Source organism: Varanus komodoensis, unplaced genomic scaffold (genome assembly GCF_004798865.1).
Source record: "Varanus komodoensis strain SLA01 unplaced genomic scaffold, ASM479886v1 scaffold3, whole genome shotgun sequence".
Taxonomy (NCBI): Eukaryota; Metazoa; Chordata; class Lepidosauria; order Squamata; family Varanidae; genus Varanus; species Varanus komodoensis.
In genome coordinates this window covers 11,200,272-11,222,854 of record NW_025335761.1, presented here as the reverse complement: position 1 = coordinate 11,222,854, position 22,583 = coordinate 11,200,272, and the positions used below count along the sequence as shown (strand labels likewise).

Here is a 22,583-nt window from a genome sequence, read left to right as displayed (position 1 = left end):
ATGAGAAGGCCCCAAAGATTTCCTGTGCTGAGGTCCTGCCACGATGGTGGCAAAGGCAGTTTGAAGTAACTTCGAAGCATAAAAGCAATTGCTTTCAGGTCAAATTGACAGTGGCCCAGGTGCTTTCCAGATTCGCCTTTCCCACAGCACTTTGTCCAAAGAAGGACCTTTCCTCACAGCATGCAACACGGCATGTGGTAGGCAGGCACTCCAGGGAGCTCCACTGACTGCTGTTTTCCCACACTGGCAAATGCTGACCTGAAGCACAAGAGCAGTGGTGGCAGCACTCCATGCTGGGTGGTCAGAATGGCAGCAACAGAAGGCAGTGAGCCAGTTAGGCTGGTGGAGGTGAATATGGCAGTGGCAGAAAGGGACACAGCAGAGAGGTAGGAGCCCCAATCCACTGTACCCCCTCCCCTTCTGCCATCTAAGGCGAAGCACTAACCCTGCCTCATGGAAGACCCAGCTCTAATCTGGATTCATGGATACTGAACCACGCCATTTGCTTCTAAGGAAAGCAGATGCACATGAGTCTGGGACCTGTTCAGAGCCATGAGATTAGAGGAATCACAAAAACATTCATGGCCTGGATGCAAAATTATATCCAGAGGACTTACCTACTATCATTACTTCAGTTAAAAATGATAAGCCCTGTTGGCAAATATTTTTGCATTTTCCTTAATAAGTCAGTTTAGAAGTATATGATGACATCCTAGGCTGCTTTGTTTTGAAATTTGGATCTGCGATGCTAACAAGTAACAAATAGGTATGTAAATGCTTCTTATATACAACCTTGGCTTGATCTATATTTTAAGGTCCTGAAATACTTCCAGACATTGCACAAAAGAAGATCAGAAGTGAATCCTGCTGATCCACAGGGAACACCAGCGCCTTTCCCACATGAGCAATGTATTTGGGTGCTTGTGCAAATGGAATGGAGGAAGCATCCTCTGCAATTGTTAGTTCTTTCATAATTAAAGGCACAAGGGTAAAATGCCAGAAGGAGAACACATGAGTCCCTCAGCTTACCTGTTGGCACATTTAAAAATTGGTTAACTTCTTTGGGTTCAGCTTTGATTACAGGTTGGGGTGTCATTTCAATGGGAGTCTGTAAAAGAATACAGGTGAAATGAAATATGCAGTACTTTGACTTCTCAAAGGCAATTCATGCATGACTTTGATCCTCTGCAGATCAACTGGTTTCTTTACCATGCAGTGCAGGTTCACATCATTCACAAGGCAGCTACACACTTTGAGGTGTCTTATAATTTGCTTCTTGGTGGAGCTGGGTCAGAAAACACAACCTGGGTTCACCCTGAGGCAATCTGGCTGTGCATAGTTGTGGCATGAGTTCTGTCAGTTGCCAAGGCTCTGCTTTGGCCTAGATTTCTTCTACTGCTGATGAAATTCTGTGTCACTGACAGACACCAACTGCACTGGGTTTATTTTTTTCCTTTCCAGTGAGAAAGTGCCATGAGGCATGGAAAGTAGGGAGGAACCTGAGTCAGAAGCCTTGCAGGTTAAGCCATCAAATCCATTTGGGCCTCAGGTGAGATGAGAGAACAGCAGCAATTCAAGCTGGGATGCTTACACCACAGGCTAGAATCCTGTAGGGATTCCAGTGATCCTGAAGAACCAATCAAGTGCTGCTGCTGGGGTTTATACTTCCAAAATGTGCTACATTCCTTCAGCGGGGGTGATATGTCACTGAAGGAAGCCAGTAGGAAGAGTGACCCTGTGTCCTACTTTACACATTCCTTGATTTGAAGGCATCATCTATTTGAAGGACTGGTCAGTCCAAATACCATTTACAAATAAGCATAAGAAGAGAAAGCACAGGCCTCCAAATGGCCCATCAACAATTAGCACATGGACAGCCAACTGAGGTAGGCAAACACACACATCATCTGGCTGTAGTTTCCCCTACTATGCTGAGATGTTCATTTCTATTTAAGTTATAGTCATGGTTTTAAAATTTAAATCCGAATACATGCATTGGCATATGAAAATTGCATGCAAATCAGTGTAGTGTTTGCCCTTTTTTTGGGTTGATGCATAAATGGCTGCCCTGTCAGTAAATTATCTCTTTGTCCAGAATGGCTCCTTGTCAGTCTGCTACCTCCTCTGCTTTGTGCACCTGCTGCCTCTCCAGGAATTGGTGGTGGGGGAAGACAGATTTTGTCAGCACTTGTTCCTTGTCCATGCAAAGCTTGTGCTCTACCACTGAGCTATGGCCCCTTCCAGATGCGTGCTAGAGTACAGAAGCTGCAGGACCCTAGTGGCCGAGCCAACTTCAACCAGCACTCATCTAGAACAAAGCCTGTAATGTGTACCAACATGCCTTGTGATTTCAGTCACTACCTTTCTAGGTTTCCTCTGTCCCTGTGGGATTAAGAGATGGTCCCCCAATTTTCCTGTTCTACCTATGCTTATCCACTTGAGTGTCAAAAGCCCACGGCTCACAGGCAAGCTGAAGCCTCCACATTCTTTTGCATCCAGGGAAGACACCATTCAAAAGAAGAATGCTTTCGTCAAGAGAGAGTAAGTATCATGCAGGTGTGCTAGGAAGGTGCATTGCACAGGTGGCATTTCCATAGTGGACAGAGTCACCTCTGCTGTTACCTTCTCTCCAGTCACTAAAAAGGTCTGCTTTAGCTTTTCTTCCAGATCAAAAAGGGAAGACTTTCTTTCTTCTGCTGTAATTTGAGTAGGGTATATTTGCACAGAGTTTTGGAGACAAAGAACACTCTCTACCGTTCACTGGACTTTCTGCAGGGCCACTCAACAGCTGCTTCTGATCAAATGAGATGAAGAGTTAACATGAAGAGCACTTTACTCCTCAATGCCCCATTGCGACTGATCCTCTCTTACCAGCCTTTCTATCCCACCAAATGCCAGAGAGAGAGAGAGAGATTTGTAAAACATTAAACAGATATATTTCATACTGCCTCAGACAGTAAACACAGCTTGGGGAGGAAACTTGGGCCAGCTGTCAAACATACACATCACATGGATCTGCATTGTAGACACAGTGAATTCAAGCTGAATAAACAGAGAAGGAAGTTTGTGTATATGTTTGGCCTGAGTTGCTTATTTCACATAAGTTTCTTTTACCCACCATAAGTGGAAGGAAGATAACCTACATTGGACTTTATCACCAAGGAGATCGCTCACTTTACATTATACCCAGAAAGTTGTAAGCCAGGATAAGAGAGACTGCTCTGCATTTGTGTGCCTTAAATAAGGTCTCGATGTATCCTTTACCAGCCTCACACCTTGTCCTTTGCTCACCTTGTTGACCTCCAGTCCCCCACACATCTAGAGCTATCCACACTATTCAAAACACCTCTGAAAACATTCCCATAGCAGTGAAACAGTTACAGGGACTGCAGGGAACTAACAGCATTTAGGGTACTCCTTTAAGAATTTCCTTTAAGTATTAGTTGGGGTCACATTCCAATTCACCCAGGTGTTAATAGGAAACTATCCACAAGAACATCGGGAAGGTGTCTTGCATGACTAGTGTCCTGGCAGAAAGGGGTATTTTGAGAACTGTTTTAGTGCTTTCAGATCATGGCACTTTTATTCCCCTTGTTTTTACATCAGTTTTATGTCCCAGAAAGTGTGTGTTCTTTCTAACTGATTTTATCTTGCTGTTCATGTATTGTTTGTATGTTATATTTTTAATGTGCTGTTCACATTAAAACTTGGGTTAGTGGGTGGTTTAAAACTATAATCAGATCAATCCATTCACATTAGGAACTCAGGAATCCATCTTGTACTGAGATAGCCTGCTGCTTCATCTAGCTCAGAGCTGTCAACACTAACTGGCAGCCACTCTCCAGGGTTTCAGGCAGGAATTTTTCCTGCCCCATGTGAAGATGCCAGGGACTGAACCCGGGACCTTCTCCATGCCAAGCAGCAGCTCTAGCACTGAGCCTTGTCCTCTCCCATCACTAGCTTGAAAATCTTTAGCATCTCTGATCAGCATGGTGCGGTCAGAAATATGCTTGGAGACAGGGGCTTGTCATGTTGTGTGAACTTGGTCACTCCAGCCAGAGGTGTCTTAAATGTCCCCCTTTCCTTTTGCTCTGTTAGTTTTGTTTATAAAGGAGTTTTGCTATTTCAAATCAGTGATGACTAACAGGAGAAATTCACAGCTTTTGATGCCATCTTTTATATTCTGCATTACCACTGCTCTTTTTTGTTGAAAGGCTTGAAGAAACGCTCAAGTAGTATCAGAATATGAAGCTTGGACATGTTATCACAGGTCTTTAAGTGCTCTGGACTTACCTCATCAGGGACAGGCAACCTCTGCAGTGGGTTAAGATTCAACATGGGCACTACATTAGCCGGCAGGTGGGGCTCTGGATGTTCTGGTGCCATGTTCTGCTCCTGCTTCACCATGATGGAACAGAGCTTATGCTGCAGTGACCACATGCCATTTTCCAGCTCTGAGAGGAAAAACGGACACCAAAGTCAAACTGTGCTGAGCTTTATGGTGGTTTAACAGTGTAAACGGAGGGTGATGTGCATGGTAAGTGCATGCATGACTGCCACTATTTAGTAAGGCTTCGCTGGTGGGAATCTCGTTTTCTTATAGCTTTCCTTTTCATTTTCATAACATTTTTCTTTTGAAGAACATAAGAAAAGCCATGCTGGATCAGACCCAAGGTCCATCCAGTCCAGCACTTCATACGCACCAGTTGCCCACAGGATTCCTCAAGAAGGAGGTGTGCAAGAGCTCCTCCTGCCCAAGCTCCTCAGCAATTTGTGCATGCAAGCATGCCACCTCTGGGCAAGGAGCTGGCACACAGCCAGCAAGTCCAGTAGCCACTGATAGCCTCTTCCCTCATGGATCTGTCCATCCCCCTTTTAAAGCCACCCAAGTTGGTGGCCATCACCATTTCCCATGGCAGCTAATTCTATAGTTTAACTATTTTCATTAAAGTTAGTTTCTACTTCTGAACCCTCTTCAAAAGCAGTCCTCCATATTTTTTGCAGTTAGAGCACTAATTTCAGAAGGGATCACATGTTCTGTTAAACTGTAAGATGGCTAGGCAAACTGATGCTTTTCAGTTGTTTGGATTACAACTTCCATCACCCCACCCAGCATGGCCAATGGACAGGGGGAGCTGTAGTTCAAAACTAGAGCTTGCCCACACCTACTTTAAAACAACTGAGCATCTTTCTCTACAAGAACAGAACTACCATTTAATTCAGCCTTCCCTAGACTGGTGCCCACCATATGTGTTGGGTTACAGCTGATTTATCACAAAATAAGGGCTATCCCTGGTACATAAGAACAGATGGAGTGTGTGGGAGGGCTGTTGTATGTACAGATGCCTTGGCTTCTAGAAAAAACATGTTATACGGTTGGCCCTCTCCTCCACACACTTGGTGCTTTGCAAATGTGCTGGACTGCAATTCCCAGTATCCCCCAACCAGTATGTGTTTGGTAGAAGTTAGGGGAAAACTGATACACAGTAATAGCAGACTTACTTCCCAGATCTCTGCATCCTTATGTAGTCAAAATTGCACCTTCTATTTATAAGAGGAAGCAGATTAGTGGGATCCCAAAGATTTGTAGAAGTTTGAAAGAAAAGTTAGTGGGGGAGCATAAGGGGATTCCCTAAAAAGAAACTAAAAATGAAGGTGCTCAATACATGCAGAATGCTAAATGATTGTGTGTGGGGGGGGGAGGGGCAGGATAATGGAGCATCCTGGCAGATGGAATAGTTGGAATACTGAACAGAAACATTCCACACTGCAACATTTTGTCACAAGTAAATAGGTAATCACATTATAAATGCCATTGTCAGCATGTTTGCCTCTTCTCTCCCCAACTACAGATTGTAGGTCTGTAGGCAGGGTATATCTTGTTAGATTTATTATATGTAAATTGCCCCAAGGAGCCTTTTTGGCTGAGGAGTGGCATAAAAATACTTCACATGGATAAGCAAAATAAAAATATAGTCCCCGGCCACCCAGGGAAGGAGTTCTCTGGCAAAGCAATTCCAGGATGTTCTTGTTTTGTTCCACCATACATATAGAGCCAGAAAACCTACTTTCCAGAGGGGTTTTAGATTAATGCCAGGTAGAGGCCAAACATGGCTGTATTTCCCTCTTTCACTGCAGCTAACAGGAATGGTGTATACCTTTCGTTTGTGATGGGTTGAGCCCCCACATCATGTAATTTAAGCTCCAATGATCATTTAAAGAGATAATAGATGCAAGCTAGCTTAAAAGATAATAAACACCATTAGGCAGTGACACGGAAGGCAACCCCCACATCTCATTTTTCTGCGAATGAGAGCAAAGCTAGAGATAGTGGTGGCAGACCTGGCTTTTCAAATGTATGTTGGCCCTAAGCCTATATAAAACACTAGGAGTGCAGGATTTAAGAACAAAAGAGAAGAGGCAGTGTGCATTTTAAATGGTCTCCTGCTCCAGGATTTAACTGTCACACAGCCCAACTAAGAGAACAGTACCTAAGGCAAGTGATTGTAGGAAAGAAAGCAAAGGGAGGGTTAAGCAAAAATAATAACTTCCTGGGTGTCCCGTTTTCCCTTAAAATTAGACCCTCTGTTGCTTTATGCATGCTTTTAAAGTTAGGGGTCTGTCACCATTTTATCTTGTTTGGGCCTCAGAGCTTTATTTCTAATGGGGTGATATACGAATCACATCCACTGACCTCCACTCTCAGTGTGAGAGCCAAAAGGGTCTGAGGATCAGAGTGCTGAGACGGTGTGGGCAAGTCTTCATTTAGCCATGATCCGGGGCCAGTCCCTATCGCTTAGTGTAATGTACCTCACAGGGTTGCTGTAAGGATAAAAAGGGGAAGAGACACCTATACACAAGCCTAAGCAGCTCTGAACATGTGAGGGAATACTCTGCAGCTCTAGTTGTGTGAGGCCTGGTCGTAGTCAATTGCCACATGAGGTTGCTAGGTGACTATGCTCTTGAGCGTCACTATCAACTTCCCATGCAACAGCCCCCCCCACTCCGCTCCCAGACTACCCAGCACTTTCAAAATGTAGATCTCTGAAAGCTGTGAAAGCCACTATGGTGGAGTGGCTAGGGCACTGGGCTAGAGACTTGGGAGACTGGAGTTCAAGTCACTACTAGGCCACGAAACCCACAGGGAGACTATGAGCCAGTCACAGACTCTCAGCCTAACCTACTTCACAGGGTTGTTATTGTGAGGATAAAATGAAGAAGAAGAAGAGGAGGAGGTATGCCACTTTTGGTTCATTCCTTGGAGGAAAAATATACATGCAATAATAGATAAACATGCACTCACTTTCTCCAGTACTTGAGTGTGCATCTAGTCACCCATATAAGCCTCTCTATCAACTGAAATAAATTAGCAGAGGCCTCCTACTTGCCAGCATTCTTAACAGTAAACAGTTTTGCTGCAGGGCTAGGAACCAGTGGCCCTCATGATGTTGTGGGACAGTAATTCCCATCAAAGCTCAGTTACAGGCATTAAATGTGTAGTCAGCTCCTGAGCTTCTTACCTATCAAGGTTGCTAGACTTGAATAGGATTCTTATGGGCTGGGCTGGGATTAGGTGATTGGACTGCCTGCGTCAACTACTGGGAGCTTAGACCTCAACACGTTCATTAGGCACAGAAGGAAAAGCAGGTGTGCCTGCTTAAGCCCCTGCAATTGGCAGGCAGTATGATGTCTCCAGGTTAGCCAGGCATGCTATAAATAATGCTCTATAATGTACATGCATGTAAATGAAAGAAAAAAGGCCAGTCCCTGCTTCCATTTCATCTCCTCTGATTTACCTATCCAGACAGCAAATGTTGCTAGTTGTGTTTCAGTTGCATTTTTTAAAATTAGTATATCCAGAGTAATTTTAAAATTAAAGAGAATGAAAAAGAAGGAAACTGTTCTATTTCTTCCTCACTCCTCTGCTTATTGTTCTATTTGTCCTGAAGAAGTGTTCAGGTGTAGCGGTTAAGAGTCTGGAACTGGGACTCAGGTGATCTGGGTTCTAGTCTCCACTCAGGCATGGAGCCAACTGGGTGACTTTGGGCCAGTCACAGACTCTCAGCCCAACCTACCCCACAGGGTGTTGTTGTGAGGAATAAGACTGAGTGCAGGAGGAGGAGCCACTTTCAGTTCTTTAACAAAGAAAATGTATAAATAATAAATAAATACATTTTGTGGAAGTTTGGTTCTACAAAAGACAGATATTGCCCAACTCTGTTATTGTTTTCTTTTAAAAAGACAGGACAGAACAAAGCCAGTTCCCCAAAGTAAGTTATATGTGACTGCAACATATAATAGACAGGATTGCTTCCAGTGGGGTGCAGACTTTGAACCTAGTTGTGAAGAAAGGAGAAGAGTCTGATTCCAAGAAGGCCTTTTTAACAGCTGCATCCTCACTCTATGATCTCACCAGGAGGCATGAGCTACAGACCATGGAAAGCTGGCTGCCCCCCACTGTGCTGGGGACACCAACAAAACTGACTTGAGTAATCTCCCATGGACATGTAGTCATATATTTGGAATGTGCATGTGGGATCCACAATGGACTCAGAATCTATTGATTCTCCAGGGCTGTGAAAGGCCACTGAAGAAAGAGGAGCTGCCAGGGAAAGCTACAGAACATAACATTGCCTTGTTTTATCTTGTCTTCTATGCCTCCCTGTCCTAAGCTTGTACAGGCCAGTCTACAGAACCACAGTCCATTCACTGCCTTTGAGAGCCATTATCTGCCCCCCTGCCTCCCCACTCTGAAGAAACGCACTCCAGTGGGAAGATGCTGCTATAAGTACAACTAACCAGAAGCTTATAGTACTCCCAACTAAGACTCAGGATTTCCTGTGGGTCTTCACTTTCCTGCTGAACTTTGGCACAGGAAGATTTGTGCTGAGCAGAAGGCCATGGAGAAAGCAGGTAAGCAAGAAGGTTATGCCCTGAGTTCTGGAACTGCTGTGTCAGCAGGACTGGAAATATAAACAACCTGTGCATGCCACAGGATGTCTAAGAAGTCTGCAATGGGGAAAGGTTTGCCTTTCCACATATGACTAAATGCCCTCTCTCACCTGTAGTGAGAAGTTGTCCCGTCTAAGAAGAGGCTATCCATGTGACCAGGTATTTCTCTAGAGCAGCCCCACTTCTACAATGAAAAGAGAATAACCTACAAAAATGGGTCATTTCTTTGTTTCCTCTCTTCTGGAACTTTGTATCACTCTGCCTGGATAATCCCTGACCACAGCAGGGAAACCTATCCCTTGCTTTTGCTAAAAGGAAGGTCTTTCTTCTCTTGTATATACTGAATCAATGCCATTCCATTTTCAGGATGACTGTTGTCCTTCAACCACTGGAACACCCACATGGACCCACAAATTACAGGATCCTGTGCTGGGATTGTTCTAAAAATATCCTGTCATCACAAATTACCCTAAAATGAATTGTTTTAAAAATAGGCTTTGAAATGACGGTTCCTCTTCGTCTCCTGTGGAGAAATTCGCTGGTAAGAAAGGAAGCCACTTAGTCTTCCCCATACACCAGTAAGCACTGGCTGCAGGCAGTGGCCTCCACTCCGTCTACGCCCAAGCCAAAAGTGCCAGGCAAGGCTCAGTGCTGTGCATCCACACCCAGCAACCAGGAAGTTCCTCTGACAGCTTGCCAGGGGAAAATAGAGGGTAAGTTGACACCTTTTATTAGGCCTTCTTTTTAGAGGAAATGCATGAGTTTGACAGAACTTTTTCAGGCAGGTAGCAGGTTAGGTCTTAAAGCAAGGAAAGTAGCTTTTACTCCTGGAGCAGATGTGTTCTCCGTTATTCTAAGCAGGACTCAGAAAGGTGGAAACTGCAAAGAAGCAGATTTCAGTCAGATATTAAAAGATACTTCCTAATAGTGAGAGCTGTTCAGCAGGGAAACCATTCATTTTAGAAAGCAGTGGGCTTTGCCTTGGTGGAGATAGTTAAGTAGATCTGGGTGATCCAGTTGCATAATAAATTGTATTCCCTGCACTGAGCAGGGGGTTGGACTAGATGACCTCCATGATCCCTTCCAATTCTAACATACTATGATTCTATTATTAACATACAATCAGGAACTGTGTGAATATTGTGATCCTATTTAAGGGCAGAATGTGATTTACACTATCCTCAGAAGTCATCTTCCTGCAAAAGTCAGCTCTTTCTTTCCTTTTTAAAGTATTAAAAAATTAAAGCAAGTTTCCAGTTCTTACAGTTGTGAAGATATGTTTGAGAGTGGATTGCTAATGCCGGGTGATACCTTGGAAGCTAGAAAGGCTGCTGGTTAATAAATTTTCATAGCAGAGGAAGGGCTGCAGCTCCCAGAATAGCTCCTTACCCCTTCATATGATTAACAGAAATAGAATAAATTATGCAAAGTAAGAGGAAATTTTGCAAATGTGCCCTATTTGCATAATATATATAGATCACAGTATTCCATTTTTCTTGGCACAGTTCTGAGGGGTGGGGATGTAACTCAGATCATAAACAACCCTGCTAGTCAACAGAAGTTTGTCTCCTTCGACATTCCTTGGGCTTAATTTGAACAGAAAGCAGCCCCATTTTCTATATGAAGAGAGTTGCCTGATCCTGCCTGAGCATGCAAGGAGGCAAATGGTCTGTCAGAAGGATTCTGTTTCTGTGTAAGGATGAGTAAGCTTACATTGGAACCCAGAAAGCTGCCTTACACTGCATCAGGCTATTGGTCCATCTAGCTCAGTATTGTTGACACTGACCGGCAGCAGCTCTCCAGGATTGCAGGCAGGCGTTCTCCCAGCTCGATTGCATGCACAGTGTATGTTCTACCACTGGGCTATGGTCTTTCTCTCAGCCTGTGTAAACTTTTCTCAAAAATAAGCCAAGCAGTTGCCTCAAAAGTCAGAAACAGCTAGGAATGTTTAATTTGTTGCTTTTAAAACCCAGATTTACCTCATCTATACATATTCTGGGGTTGCAATTTGATTTGCAGGCCTAGAAAATGCCTTCAGCAGCATGCTCATATTTGAAAATTGCCCATGAAAAATGCATACTTTAAAAAACATATAAACACTCTTTTAATTAATGCAAAAAGAACATGTATGTTTCAAAGATGTGTACAACCAACCTATACGTTTGGGAATTACAACAAATTTGCATGCAGAAACCACCCCACAAAAAAAACCCTGAAAAAAATTGCAATTTGATGGGGACATGAGATGGAAAAAGCTTCAAGGTGGAATTTGGAAAACTTTGATGAGCTCCAGCTTTACTTGTATGCATGTCTATGGAATAACCTCCCCACTGCGGCCCGGCTGGCACTGCATCTGTCATTTTTTCAGTGCCAGGTTAAGATGGCCCTTTTTTCTGTGGCTTTTAACGACTTACTCAGACGCCCAGAGGCCTGAGTCCAGGTGTTTTGAAAAGTCTCTCTCTCTCTGTGTCTCTCTTTCCCCACATCTCTCTTTTTGTTATTCCTTGTTATTCTCTGTTTTTATTTGTTTTTAGCTGTTTAAAACTTTAAATATTTTTCTGATTTTGTAGTATTTTAATTGTACTTTTATCATTTCTTGTTATGGACTGTGTTAACCGCCCAGAAAACTTTGGCTGTGAGGCAGTATAGAAATGCACTAAATAAATAAATATGACTAGAAACAGCTCTATTTCTTACTTGAGCCAAGCCAATATCTGCCTCTTTGAACTACAGGAAATCTGGGAAAACCTACACTCCCCCAGAGCCTTTGCTGTGGGATTGCAGGCAGGGTGCCAGAGAGGAAGGGAAGAAAGTGCCTTCCTCATTCTGTACTGCAGGTGAATTTCTGTGACCACTGATGCTGCCTGATAATATGTTTTAAAAATATGGGGGAAGGGGCTTAGGAGCACTAGGTGGGTTGAAAGTGATGGGGCTGGAGGCTTGCATGTAAGATGAAAATTCTTTTCCAGCATGGATTTTAATCAAGAGGAAGCTTCCTTATACCATGTCAAACCACTGGTCCATCTAGAGTAGTACTGTAGAGATGGTTACCATCTTGGCCAGTTTTAAAGGGGATTAGTCCAATTCATGGAGAATAATAATGTCCAGGATTATTAGTCATTTCAGCTCTATATTACTTCCAGCATGCCTCTATGTATGACCAGGGGGGTGTGCGTTCATTCATGTTCTCTTGTGAGCTTCCCATAGGCACTTAAATGGATACACCAGGAACAAAATGCTGAACTAAGCAGCCCTCTTTTCAGATCCTGCATGTCTCTTCTTTTGTCCTTGTGTCTTCCCTGACTGGCAGTGGACCACATGGTTTCTGGCAAGGGCCTGTCTTTCCCAGCCCTACTTGAAGATGTCAGGGATTGAACCTGGGAATCTTTGCATGCAAAACAGGTGTTCCAGCACTGAGTTACAGTCCTTCACCATCAAACTCCTGAATGGGGCTCCATAGGTGTCACTGCATGCATGGAGGGCTCCACTGATGATGATGTAGACAGAGTCCTCTTCATGTACACCTGTATGCACAGGGTTCTCTGCTCAGGTGTTCACTGAAGGTAGGTAAGGGGAAGATTAGCATCTTCCAGGCATTCATTGATAGCATGATCTGAAAACCTCAACAAAACTCAGTTCTCTGTGTCAAACTATGTTTTACAAGATATTGGTCCCTTGGAAATATTTTTCAAGTATATCTTCTTTACTTGTATTTTACACTAGACATTCTTATAAAAGCCTAACAAAAATTGCTGCATTCCATTAATATTTCTTCAACATGGGTTAATCTAAAAACAATTATTTAATGATTTTCCCCATTTGCTTCCCTTTTTTACCATGTCCATATTGACCATCACACTTGGAGATTTGTTCAACCTGTGATCCCTCACTCATGAGTTTACAGGACCCTTTCATGACTCTTTTGTCTCCCAGAGCCTCTCCAAAATTTTCCAACTTTTAAAATGGTTGTTTAGGGTCAGGAAAATCTGCTATTAAATTTAAATCATAACAAACTGGAAGAAAAATCTTGCAAAAGAATAAAATCTTTGTTGTTAGTTAAAAGAATATATAGTATGGCCAAAAAATACAAACCCTGGGAAGAAGCCCTGTGTAAAGGATGCATTTTTCCTCTGCAATGAAAAGGGCAGGTTAAACATACAGTAGCAGTTAAACCCTTCATATAGAGGAGCCCATATGTTGCTTTGTTGTTATGTACTGTCACGTGACTTATGGCAGCCCTATGAATGAATTCCCTCCAAAACATCCCATAAAGAAGCACACTGACAGAGAGAATTAGGAGTAACCAAGATATATTCCCAAATGATCCAACTAATTAAGTGTGTTTCAGACAGCAAACATTGGGCAACCAGCACTGCTTTAAACTATGGAAGTATCTATAGTAGTGAATATTAAGAATTGTTAGTGAGAAGTCAGTTTACTGGACAAGTTCCAGGATGGAAATAGCCAGTTATCACATTAAAAGACTGCAAGACTAAGATTTTTCCCCTCTGAAAACAGTCGGTTAGTGACTCCTTGCTGTGAGTCATGTAGCCAAAACTCCTGTTTAGTCTGTTTTGCAGACCCTGAAGAGGAAAAAGAGGTCACTGTTAGGTCTGGTATATTTCCAGCCCCCCTACTGTATATTACAGCTCTTTAAAAATTCCAAATGGCCCATGCCAGTTCCTTTTATTATTGCTGCTCTGAACACAGAACAACTGTAAATATGTCAACTGAAATTGTCTTTCTTTAATTTGCTAAAATTTCAAGCATATTCCTATGCATGTTTAATCAAATGCATGCCCCATTTGTGATCAATCAGAGTTTACTGCCAAGTAAGTGTGTGTAGGGTTGCAGCCTAGGCTTCCATTTCTGAGCTATTCCTTACCTTGCTTTAGTACAACCACTCCATTTTTCCAGATTGCTCAGATGGTTTCTTGATAACAATAGTAATGTTGATGCATATTCCGAAAGAAGACGGGAAAGGACTAGGACATGTACACCTTTCCAGTTGAGCATAATTGGATGTTTTGTATTTCCAAAGGATAATTTAATGAATAAACCTAGCTCTGTTATCATTAGCTGAATTTAAGATAGTTAAAAATGGGCCAAATTCCTTGCCCAGGATACCCTCCAGATGTTTTGGACTGCATCACTCATCATCCCAGGCAATTGGTCATCGTGGCTGGTGACAACGTGGGTTGTAGTTCAAAACAACTGGTGTGCACCACATTGGAGAAGGCTATTTCAGCCCAGCCATATTGGAAATGGAGATGTGGGCAGCTCCTATTAGCTGACCAGAGCTCATCTGTTTCTGAAGGCATGGTCCTTTGGAAGAGAACACACTCACAGTGACTGGCAGAGTCAGCTCCCCTCCTCTGTTAATGAAACTATAACACTGAAATGTAGGGCCGTATTTCTAGATCCAGCATGCACATTCCTTGTACTCACCATTGGCATTCTCTTCTGTCTTGACAGGCATGAGAGGGCTCTGTGGAGCAGAGTCTCCACTCAAGGAATAGCTGTGCTCTGCCTGGATGCCAGGAGTAGGAGGATCCAGGTCCATGTCCAGCAAGGGATTCTTTTCGGCCAGCATGGGATCATCAAAGAAGCTGTTGAACAGTTCATTGGAAAAGTCCTCCATGTTCTCAGAGAAGTGGTCGAAGCTCTCAGAGAAATGCTGAGAAAGCAACACATGAAAGAAGAGAGTTAGCATCACCTCCGTGAGAGACTAGAGGGCCTTCCCCTGAAATGTATCCCTAGACAGACAGATTGGGAGCCAAATTATTTGGATAGAAAGCAACTATATCCATCTTTTATTTTGCTACTTTCATAGCTACAGAACACTGCTTTTTTAAATGAACAAGCCAAAATCCACAATGATATATCTGCCTGCCTCTCTTTTAATTTAACTATCTGAATTTGATAGACACCCATCCCCTCTGCACTCCTAACTGTCTATTAGTCCATCTTTTCCAAGTTGTCTTAGTGATATTAAGTACCACAGACATCAGAATTACTGGTTTGTCTACCAGTGGGAGAACACTTCAAATTCTTGGGAAACTCTGTCAGTGACTTTAGGATGGCTATTCTTGAACAAACAAACTTCTCTTCTGCATTTCAATTTCTTCTCATCTCACTGTTTACAATTCTTCCCTCCACAACATGTGCACATAAATCTGCCCATTTGAGAGTAACCCTCCATACATCTCATGCAGTAGACAGTACTTATGAACACTTTTGTCATAATAAATATGTTGATCTTCAAAATACCATACGATTCTTTGCTATTTTTCACTGCAACAGACTAACACAGCTTCTCCTTTCTTTTAACAGTGCTGGTGTTCACACTCCAAAATATCAGAGAGTTTTTGTAAAGTTTTCTCTTATGCAGTGACTGTGACCAATGGCATGTGTGCCTACATTACAATCACCACCATCATTATCATCAGCAATAACACCGCTGCCAATTAATAGGCCTCTAAGACAGGGGATACCAGACCTTACTAGAATCTCAAGGACTACCAATTGGAGGTGGGTCCAAAGTGGTGTCTCAAGGGATGAAGCCAATTATTGACAGAATAATATCCAACAAGTATACAGAAATACAAATTTACATTTGAGCTACAGATTAAGGTTTTGGACAGTCTAAATTCTATTATTATTAAACAGCTGCAAAACAGCCAGAAGACTCAGGGGAAAACTTGATTTACCCACTCTAAATAATAAGCAAGCACTGTGGCAAAATGGATAATTCTTCCAGTGCCCCCTTTGGGACCTCATAATAAAATAGCAAAAGGCTTCTGGGATATCATTCTGTTAGTCATACATGGTCAGACAAAAATGCAAATTCTGTGAGAAAAAATTCTTACATAATCAGCTGCAAAAGCTGATGACTCTGGAGGTAACATAAATGGTGATGTTACTGGACAGATGACATTATGAGGTGCATCCTACACAGTATTTCCATTTATACCAGATGTACACATTATGATTGTCATGGGAAAATAGTATTCCTTGTAGCAACTTACAACCTCCAAATATACACATCTCTGTCAGTACTTGGATCTGGAAACTCTGACTAGGAAAGGATTCCAATACATTTGTATATAGATGTTAAAAGACATGCATGCATATGTGGGAATGATGCTCACATATTGCATGCTTGCTGCAGGTAACAATACTAGCTTTACATCAATGATTCCTTCATTACTCTTAATGCATGGTGCTGTTCTACCTTCTTCATTAATTTTACAAAGCCCCACCAGATTATACCTCTCAGCCTTACTGGTTCCTAACTTGTTTCTATCAAGCCTTCCCTCTATTAATCTCTAAAGAGTGAAATCCTATGTATGTTCGGGGGGGGGGGGGGAGTCCTTCATTCCCAGCACTCCCTAACCAGTTATGGAATGCAGGGAGTTGTAGGATTTTTTTCTGTTTAAACATGCATAGCATCACACCCTAAGTCTCTTCCCATCTCCAGAATTTCCTTTCCATTCCTATGGATCACAGAAGTTTATCCATCTGGCAAGGAGTGGAGAATATTTCATGCCTTCCATCTCCATGTTGTTATCACCACATGCCCCATACACCTTTCACAGTAATAACATTTGAGAAGTTTGCTATGGTGCAATTTTGTCACAGGTGCCTAAGACCCACACATCTGTCTACCTAAGGGTGAAAAACAAAATCAAGCAACTTTATGCAAAATCAAACAGCTTACAAAAAATGTTTTGTCCTCTGTAGATACTACCGCTGAGGTAACACACCTTCCCAGATGCTGTTCAGCTGGAATGACACAGGCAGAAACAGTTGGTCTTGTAACCTCTGTCCCCTCAGAGATTATAAGAACAACTATTTCTGCTAATGCTTAACAGGGATACATTTAAACAAAATAAAAGGAAAGGGCTGTGATATTTTAATTTCCTTTAGAATTCCAGCAATCTTTCAAGGCTTAGAGGAGAATATCCTGAAGTCTTATCATGCCTGTTTGGCTTACTGACCAAACCAAGGTTTAAATATGACTTGGAAACGTCAATAAAATCATACCACAAATATCCAATAAATAAAAACATTATCCAACTTTTAATTAAAAACTCATCCTCCCAGATTTTTCCATTTGTCACAATATTATTTGACAGCACAGGACAAAAAAGATTCATTGACTAATGGTGGGAAAAAACTTACAAAGGGGGAACAGATGACAATTGCACTTTACACCTTTCATTTTCCCAACAGAAAGGTAACCTCAATGAATATGTATGCTATACAGCATGAACCTTCTCTTTCCATTGTGTATAGGTCAAGACTAGGAAAGCCATGATTTTCTGTGTAGTGTTGCACTCCAAGAACTATTACCCCCAGCCAGCAAGGTCAGTGGGGATGATGGGAATTGTAGTCCCACATCTGATGTGCCGTGGATTCACCACTGCTGGTGAATGGATTGGGAACTCTCCAGTCTAACATCCCTGCTTCTGTAAAGGAAGATGCAATTCCCTTGGTGTTAGACTTAGGCCCCTCAGACCCATTTCCAATGGCTGGGGCTGGCATATCAAACTTTACTATGGCCTAAGGTGCATTTTATAGTGGTATACTTGGCAGCAAATTTAAATTGGCTAAACTATCCCATCCCTGATCAAAAGTTTAGAGAAACTCCAAACATGTCTTCCACACCATCTAGGTTTAATAATTACCACAATGAATCAGAGTTGTCTTGAGGAACAGTTTCAATATTTAAAACACAGAGGATAATAACACTGTCTTCTTGCACCTTTAAAGTCTTATCTGTTCCCCTTTTGTCTCTACATTTCAGACTTACTTTTTATTCTCTGTTCCTACAAATCCCATTCCACCATTTTCATTAATATTCCTATGAATGTAAAAAGTTGTTTATGGCATGTGGGATTCTATAAATAGGATCTCCCATGGTTTGGTGGTGGTGGTGGTTGTTTTTTGTGATTAATAGCAACTGTGGGGGAAGCCCAGTTCAAACATATTCCACCGTGAGTTCAATAGGACTTTATTCCCACCCAGAATGTATTTCAGCCTTCCCCAGCTTGGTGCCTGAACAGTGTCCAACATTCCTGACCACTGGTCATGAGCTGGTGAAAAGTGAAGTCCAACAGCTGAAGGGTACCAGATGTGTGCCTAGGAATGCAACACCTTTCTGGAGACCAATCGGCGTTCACAAGGCAGTTTGTGAGCTTATGAATTACACTAAACTCTTCCTTGAACACAAGGCTCCCACCTTTTACAAAACTTGCCTATCCTATTTGCCAACAGAATTACACTGTTTGAAGAAAGCTTTTCTTGGCAAAAAGATAGGTGGTAGAAAAGTTTCTCCAGCTACAGTGGTCATCCCATCTATGTATGCATTCCTGGGTATAAGTGTAACTGAACAAACTTATTATTAACCTTGCATAGGATCAGCTTCCATATTTGTTTACATCAGGCAAACAACAAAAAGATGGTAACCTTGCTCAGTTTTAATGATAAAAAATATTTTCTTGATAGGATTGCCATTCTATTGTAGGGCATCTATTTATCCCTGAAAGGTTACATTTTCAAGGACAGGGAGTTGATATGAATAGGTATTTAATATGGCATTTTATAAAAAAAAACAAAACAAAAACAGAACAAAACCCAGCAGGAAAAGATATGCTTTAGAGTGTGAGATGTATGATGTCTAAACTCCATTCTGTTGCTTATAGCTTGCATTTAGAAATTCAGACTGGAGAGGAAAGGCAATTGCCTGTCTTATGGAGAGTGCCAAAATCCCTCAAGTCATACCTGCCAGCAGAAAAACTGAAGGAGGTAACAGTGCACCCCGGATTCTACAGAGTGTAAGTTCCTGTTTCAGTAAAAAAGTGTGTTTACTTTCTTCTAGCACAACATCATTGTGCAAACAGAAGCCAGACCATGAGAAGTCTGGTGAAAGGAACAGGTATCAGGCCTCATTTATCAGCCATTGGCCCCCAGCCTTGTTCTTAAAAGTGAAGAATACCAGAGTGCAGCTGGAAGAGGGCTATAGTTAGATACTATGTACTCACCTACCACTGACATAAGATAAGCTACTAATGGGAATTATTTGCACACTCCTTTTCAACCCAGTTATCAACACTGGTGAAAGCTTTCAAAATGTGCACAAGAGGTCTGTACATGACTATCACAACATGTGGAACAGTTAACAGCAAATTGTCCTAAGAAACTATGGGGTGAAACTTAAGATTGCGAATGAACTTGACCCTAAAGTTGTATATGTCCCCATCAAATGTCAAGGTAAAGGTTTTCCCTTGACCTGAAGTCCAGTCATGCCTGACTCTAGGGGGCGGTGCTCATCTCTGTTTCCTAGCCGAGGGAGCCAGTGTTTGTCTGCAGACAGTTTCCGTGGTCATGTGGCCGGCATGACTAAACACCGAGGTGCATGGAATGCTGTTACCTTCCCACCAAAATGGTACCTTTTTATCTACTTGCATTTGCATGCTTTCGAACTGCAAGCTTGGCAGATAATGTCCCCATTATTTATTTATTTATTAATTAAAACATTTTTATGCCGCCCCATTCGCCGAAGCCTCAGGGCGGCTTACAACAATTAATTAAATAATTATAATTAAAAATATAAACATTAAAATAAAATACATACAATATAAAATAAGCCGCCCTGGCCAGATAAAATTCAATAATATTAACATTTAAAATGCTGCTTAAATAAAAAGGTCTTCGCCTGGCGCCGAAAAACAAATAACGACGGTGCCAGGCGGACCTCTCTGGGGAGCGCATTCCATAACTTAGGCGCCACCGCTGAGAAAGCCCTCCTCCGAGTAACCACCCTCCTAATTTCCTTCACGGGGGGCTCCCGGAGAAGGGCCTCTCCCGCCGATCTCAGGGGGCGGCTGGGCATATATGGATGTAAGCGCTCCTTCAGGTAGCCTGGACCCAAGCCGTTTAGGGCTTTATAGATCATCACCAACACCTTGAATTGGGCCCAGACTTCAATGGGAAGCCAGTGAAGCTGACGGAGAACTGGAGTCATGTGAACATATCTACGGAGAATATATTGCCGCTGAACAGGGACACTTCATTAAGTAAGCATGGCTGGCTCTTTACACCAGCATGGCCACCCAGTTTTGATTTTTGTCCTCTTTTGAGAGACACGCCTAGAAGATATTGAGCCCTCCACTGATGATAGAAGACAACAAGTTGAATCTGGGTATTTTGTTACACCAGTGTGGGCATGGCAAATTTATCTATTGTTATCTATACAATTGCTTTGTAAGTCATTATTTCCCAAAAGGGAGAAATATATCCACATTTCTTGGGAACCCTTAATATACATTAGAAATCAGTCAGCTTTCAAGAACTTAAAAGGCAGACTCTCAGATGTAAAATCAAATCCAAGAATAGAAAGCAGCAAGTAGGCCAAGCAACCAGGAAGCAGTACATGGTCTGACTTGCTGTAAAAGCAAGATTGTAGTGCTGCCTGTTAGATTGTAGTGCTGCCTGTTAGAGGAAAAATAATGCCTGTTTTCCTTTCTCCCATGTTCAGATTTTTAAAAAATTATCATGCCTTTTCTCTCTTGAATATGAAGAACTTAGCAAACCTTGGAAAATTCTTATCAAAACTGAACTGAAGTTAATTTTTTTATTCTTCTACAGCAGCAAAATTCAATCTGTACAACTATTCCCAGCACAGAGAAGACCATGATATAGCTGCCTGCTGCCTATTGCTCTGGATTTACTGCACTGAACAGGGCACTGGGCTTAGTGGAACTACAAACTACTTCTGTCATTCGAAAATTCTATCCCTTGTGACAAATTATTTTGACCCTTTCATAAGTGCCAATGCTTCCTCATCTGTGCCTGTGTCCCAGAGTAAGTTTTCATTTTCTAGATTAGTGCTAAATGTTATATATCTTAGAATGGTTTTTCCTCTCCTGCCCAGAGAGAAGGGCTTTCTCTACTTAGAGTAGATAACACATGGAGATTAGGGATCATTATCACCAAGGATGGCAAGAAGAGCAAACACTCCTGAAGAAGAAAGGGCACTGAACATACCCTAGATTTGGAAAATGCTCTTTCATTTCAGACAAGGCAACAGATTTGGAGGTGAATCAGAGCTTATGCATTCTGGGGGTGAATCAAGGGCTGAAGGGAGTTGAAAAACAGTCATGAGCACCCCCTGGCAAGATCAGGAGCTCTGGACTTGATCTTTTTTCAAGGTTGTTATATCTGGTGGACACTTTCCGAAAACAGAGTGATCTGTCCATGAACTATTATCAACATCATCATTGAAGGACACCTGGCCTCCATATCTTCAACATCAGCCAACTTCATCACCACCACTAACACTCTTCTCACTTCATTTATTTCACAGGTGGGCAACCTGGGACTCCCAAATGATGCTGGACTCCAACTCATATTAAACTTGGCCAGCACAGCCAATTGGAGCTGCAATCCAACAACATCTCTAGAGTTGTTCACTCCTTATTTAACTGTCTTGTCCAATGAATCAGACTGGAGAATGTGAAAACTCAAGCTCTTTGGGTTGATCTAATAAAGATATTGCCCTAATACAGATTTTGGAATTTTTATTACAACCAACACTTTTCCTTTTTGTACAGTTTGGAGAATACTGAGTTTAGCTGTTCAACAGCAGGATCCTACAATGGAGTAAGAGAATTTTATACTGCCTGAAGTTTGAACTTTATTTTCTGAGGACATTTCCCCTCTAGCTACCAGGTAAACTATCTAACTTAGATCTGATGGACTTTTTTCATTTACCTAGCACAGCATCTAAAATTATCTCCAGCTTGTTAATTAAAAAAAAACTGTCTAGTTTCTCCCTTCTTCTGTTTTCCATCTAACAAAGAATGTTGCTACAGATAAATCTGGGTAACAGCTGGATTTTATTTTTTCAAAAATGGAGAATCAACCAATCTTTGTTTCTTCATCTCAGCAGTTATGAGGAATATCCTAGATACAACCAGAAATCACCACAGTACCAGCTGAAGTCTAATTTGAACACCTGTAACTTCCTTTCACATTCCATCTCAGATTCCATGGCTTCAACATCAGGCAGTGTTTTTCCACCACGACCAATTTTGCTTTGTTTACTTTGTTTGAGGAAGACTTCTGGAGAAGCTGAACGTTTGTACATTATTATATGATCTTTAGGCTAGCGAAATAAAAGTATTGTCCAAATACTGATTATGGAACTCCTGGTTTTTGAGAATAAAAATGGTGATCCCTGAATAAAATTCTGGAATAGAGTAGGACCTCCATTCCATATCCATGGGAGATGGGTTCCAAGCCCCTCCCCCAGTGGATACCTGCAACTGTGGATAGTAGCGAACACTAAATTTTGTACAGTTGGCCCTCCACATTCTCAGGAATTAGGGGCACAGGACCCCTGTGAAAGTGGAAAAACCACAATTATCTCTAGGAACTCTGGGGATGCCATACTCTTTGTCTCAGTACTAAACAGCTTCATTCATGCATTTTGTCTCTCAGTGGGTGTGAAGACTCTAGAGATGTTTCTGCTTCTTTTCCTAGAGATATTCATGGTTTTTTCACTTTTGCAGGGTTCTACGATTAGCACCCCAATCCCCATGAATGTGCAGGGCCATAGAAAACTG

The 22,583-nt window shown here is 42.0% G+C and overlaps 1 protein-coding gene across 1 annotated transcript in view; it reads right to left on the bottom strand.

Moving 5' to 3' along the window:
- CREB3L1 (cAMP responsive element binding protein 3 like 1) overlaps positions 1–22,583 on the bottom strand; it is a 101,185-nt gene that overhangs the window by 28,882 nt on the left and 49,720 nt on the right. The window contains exons 2-4 of the mRNA XM_044437243.1: positions 14,401–14,629; positions 4,294–4,454; positions 1,030–1,108 (exon numbers count right to left, since the gene is read on the bottom strand). Of these exons, the coding sequence (XP_044293178.1) occupies positions 1,030–1,108; positions 4,294–4,454; positions 14,401–14,629 (469 nt within the window). The remainder of the gene's footprint in view (positions 1–1,029; positions 1,109–4,293; positions 4,455–14,400; positions 14,630–22,583) is intronic.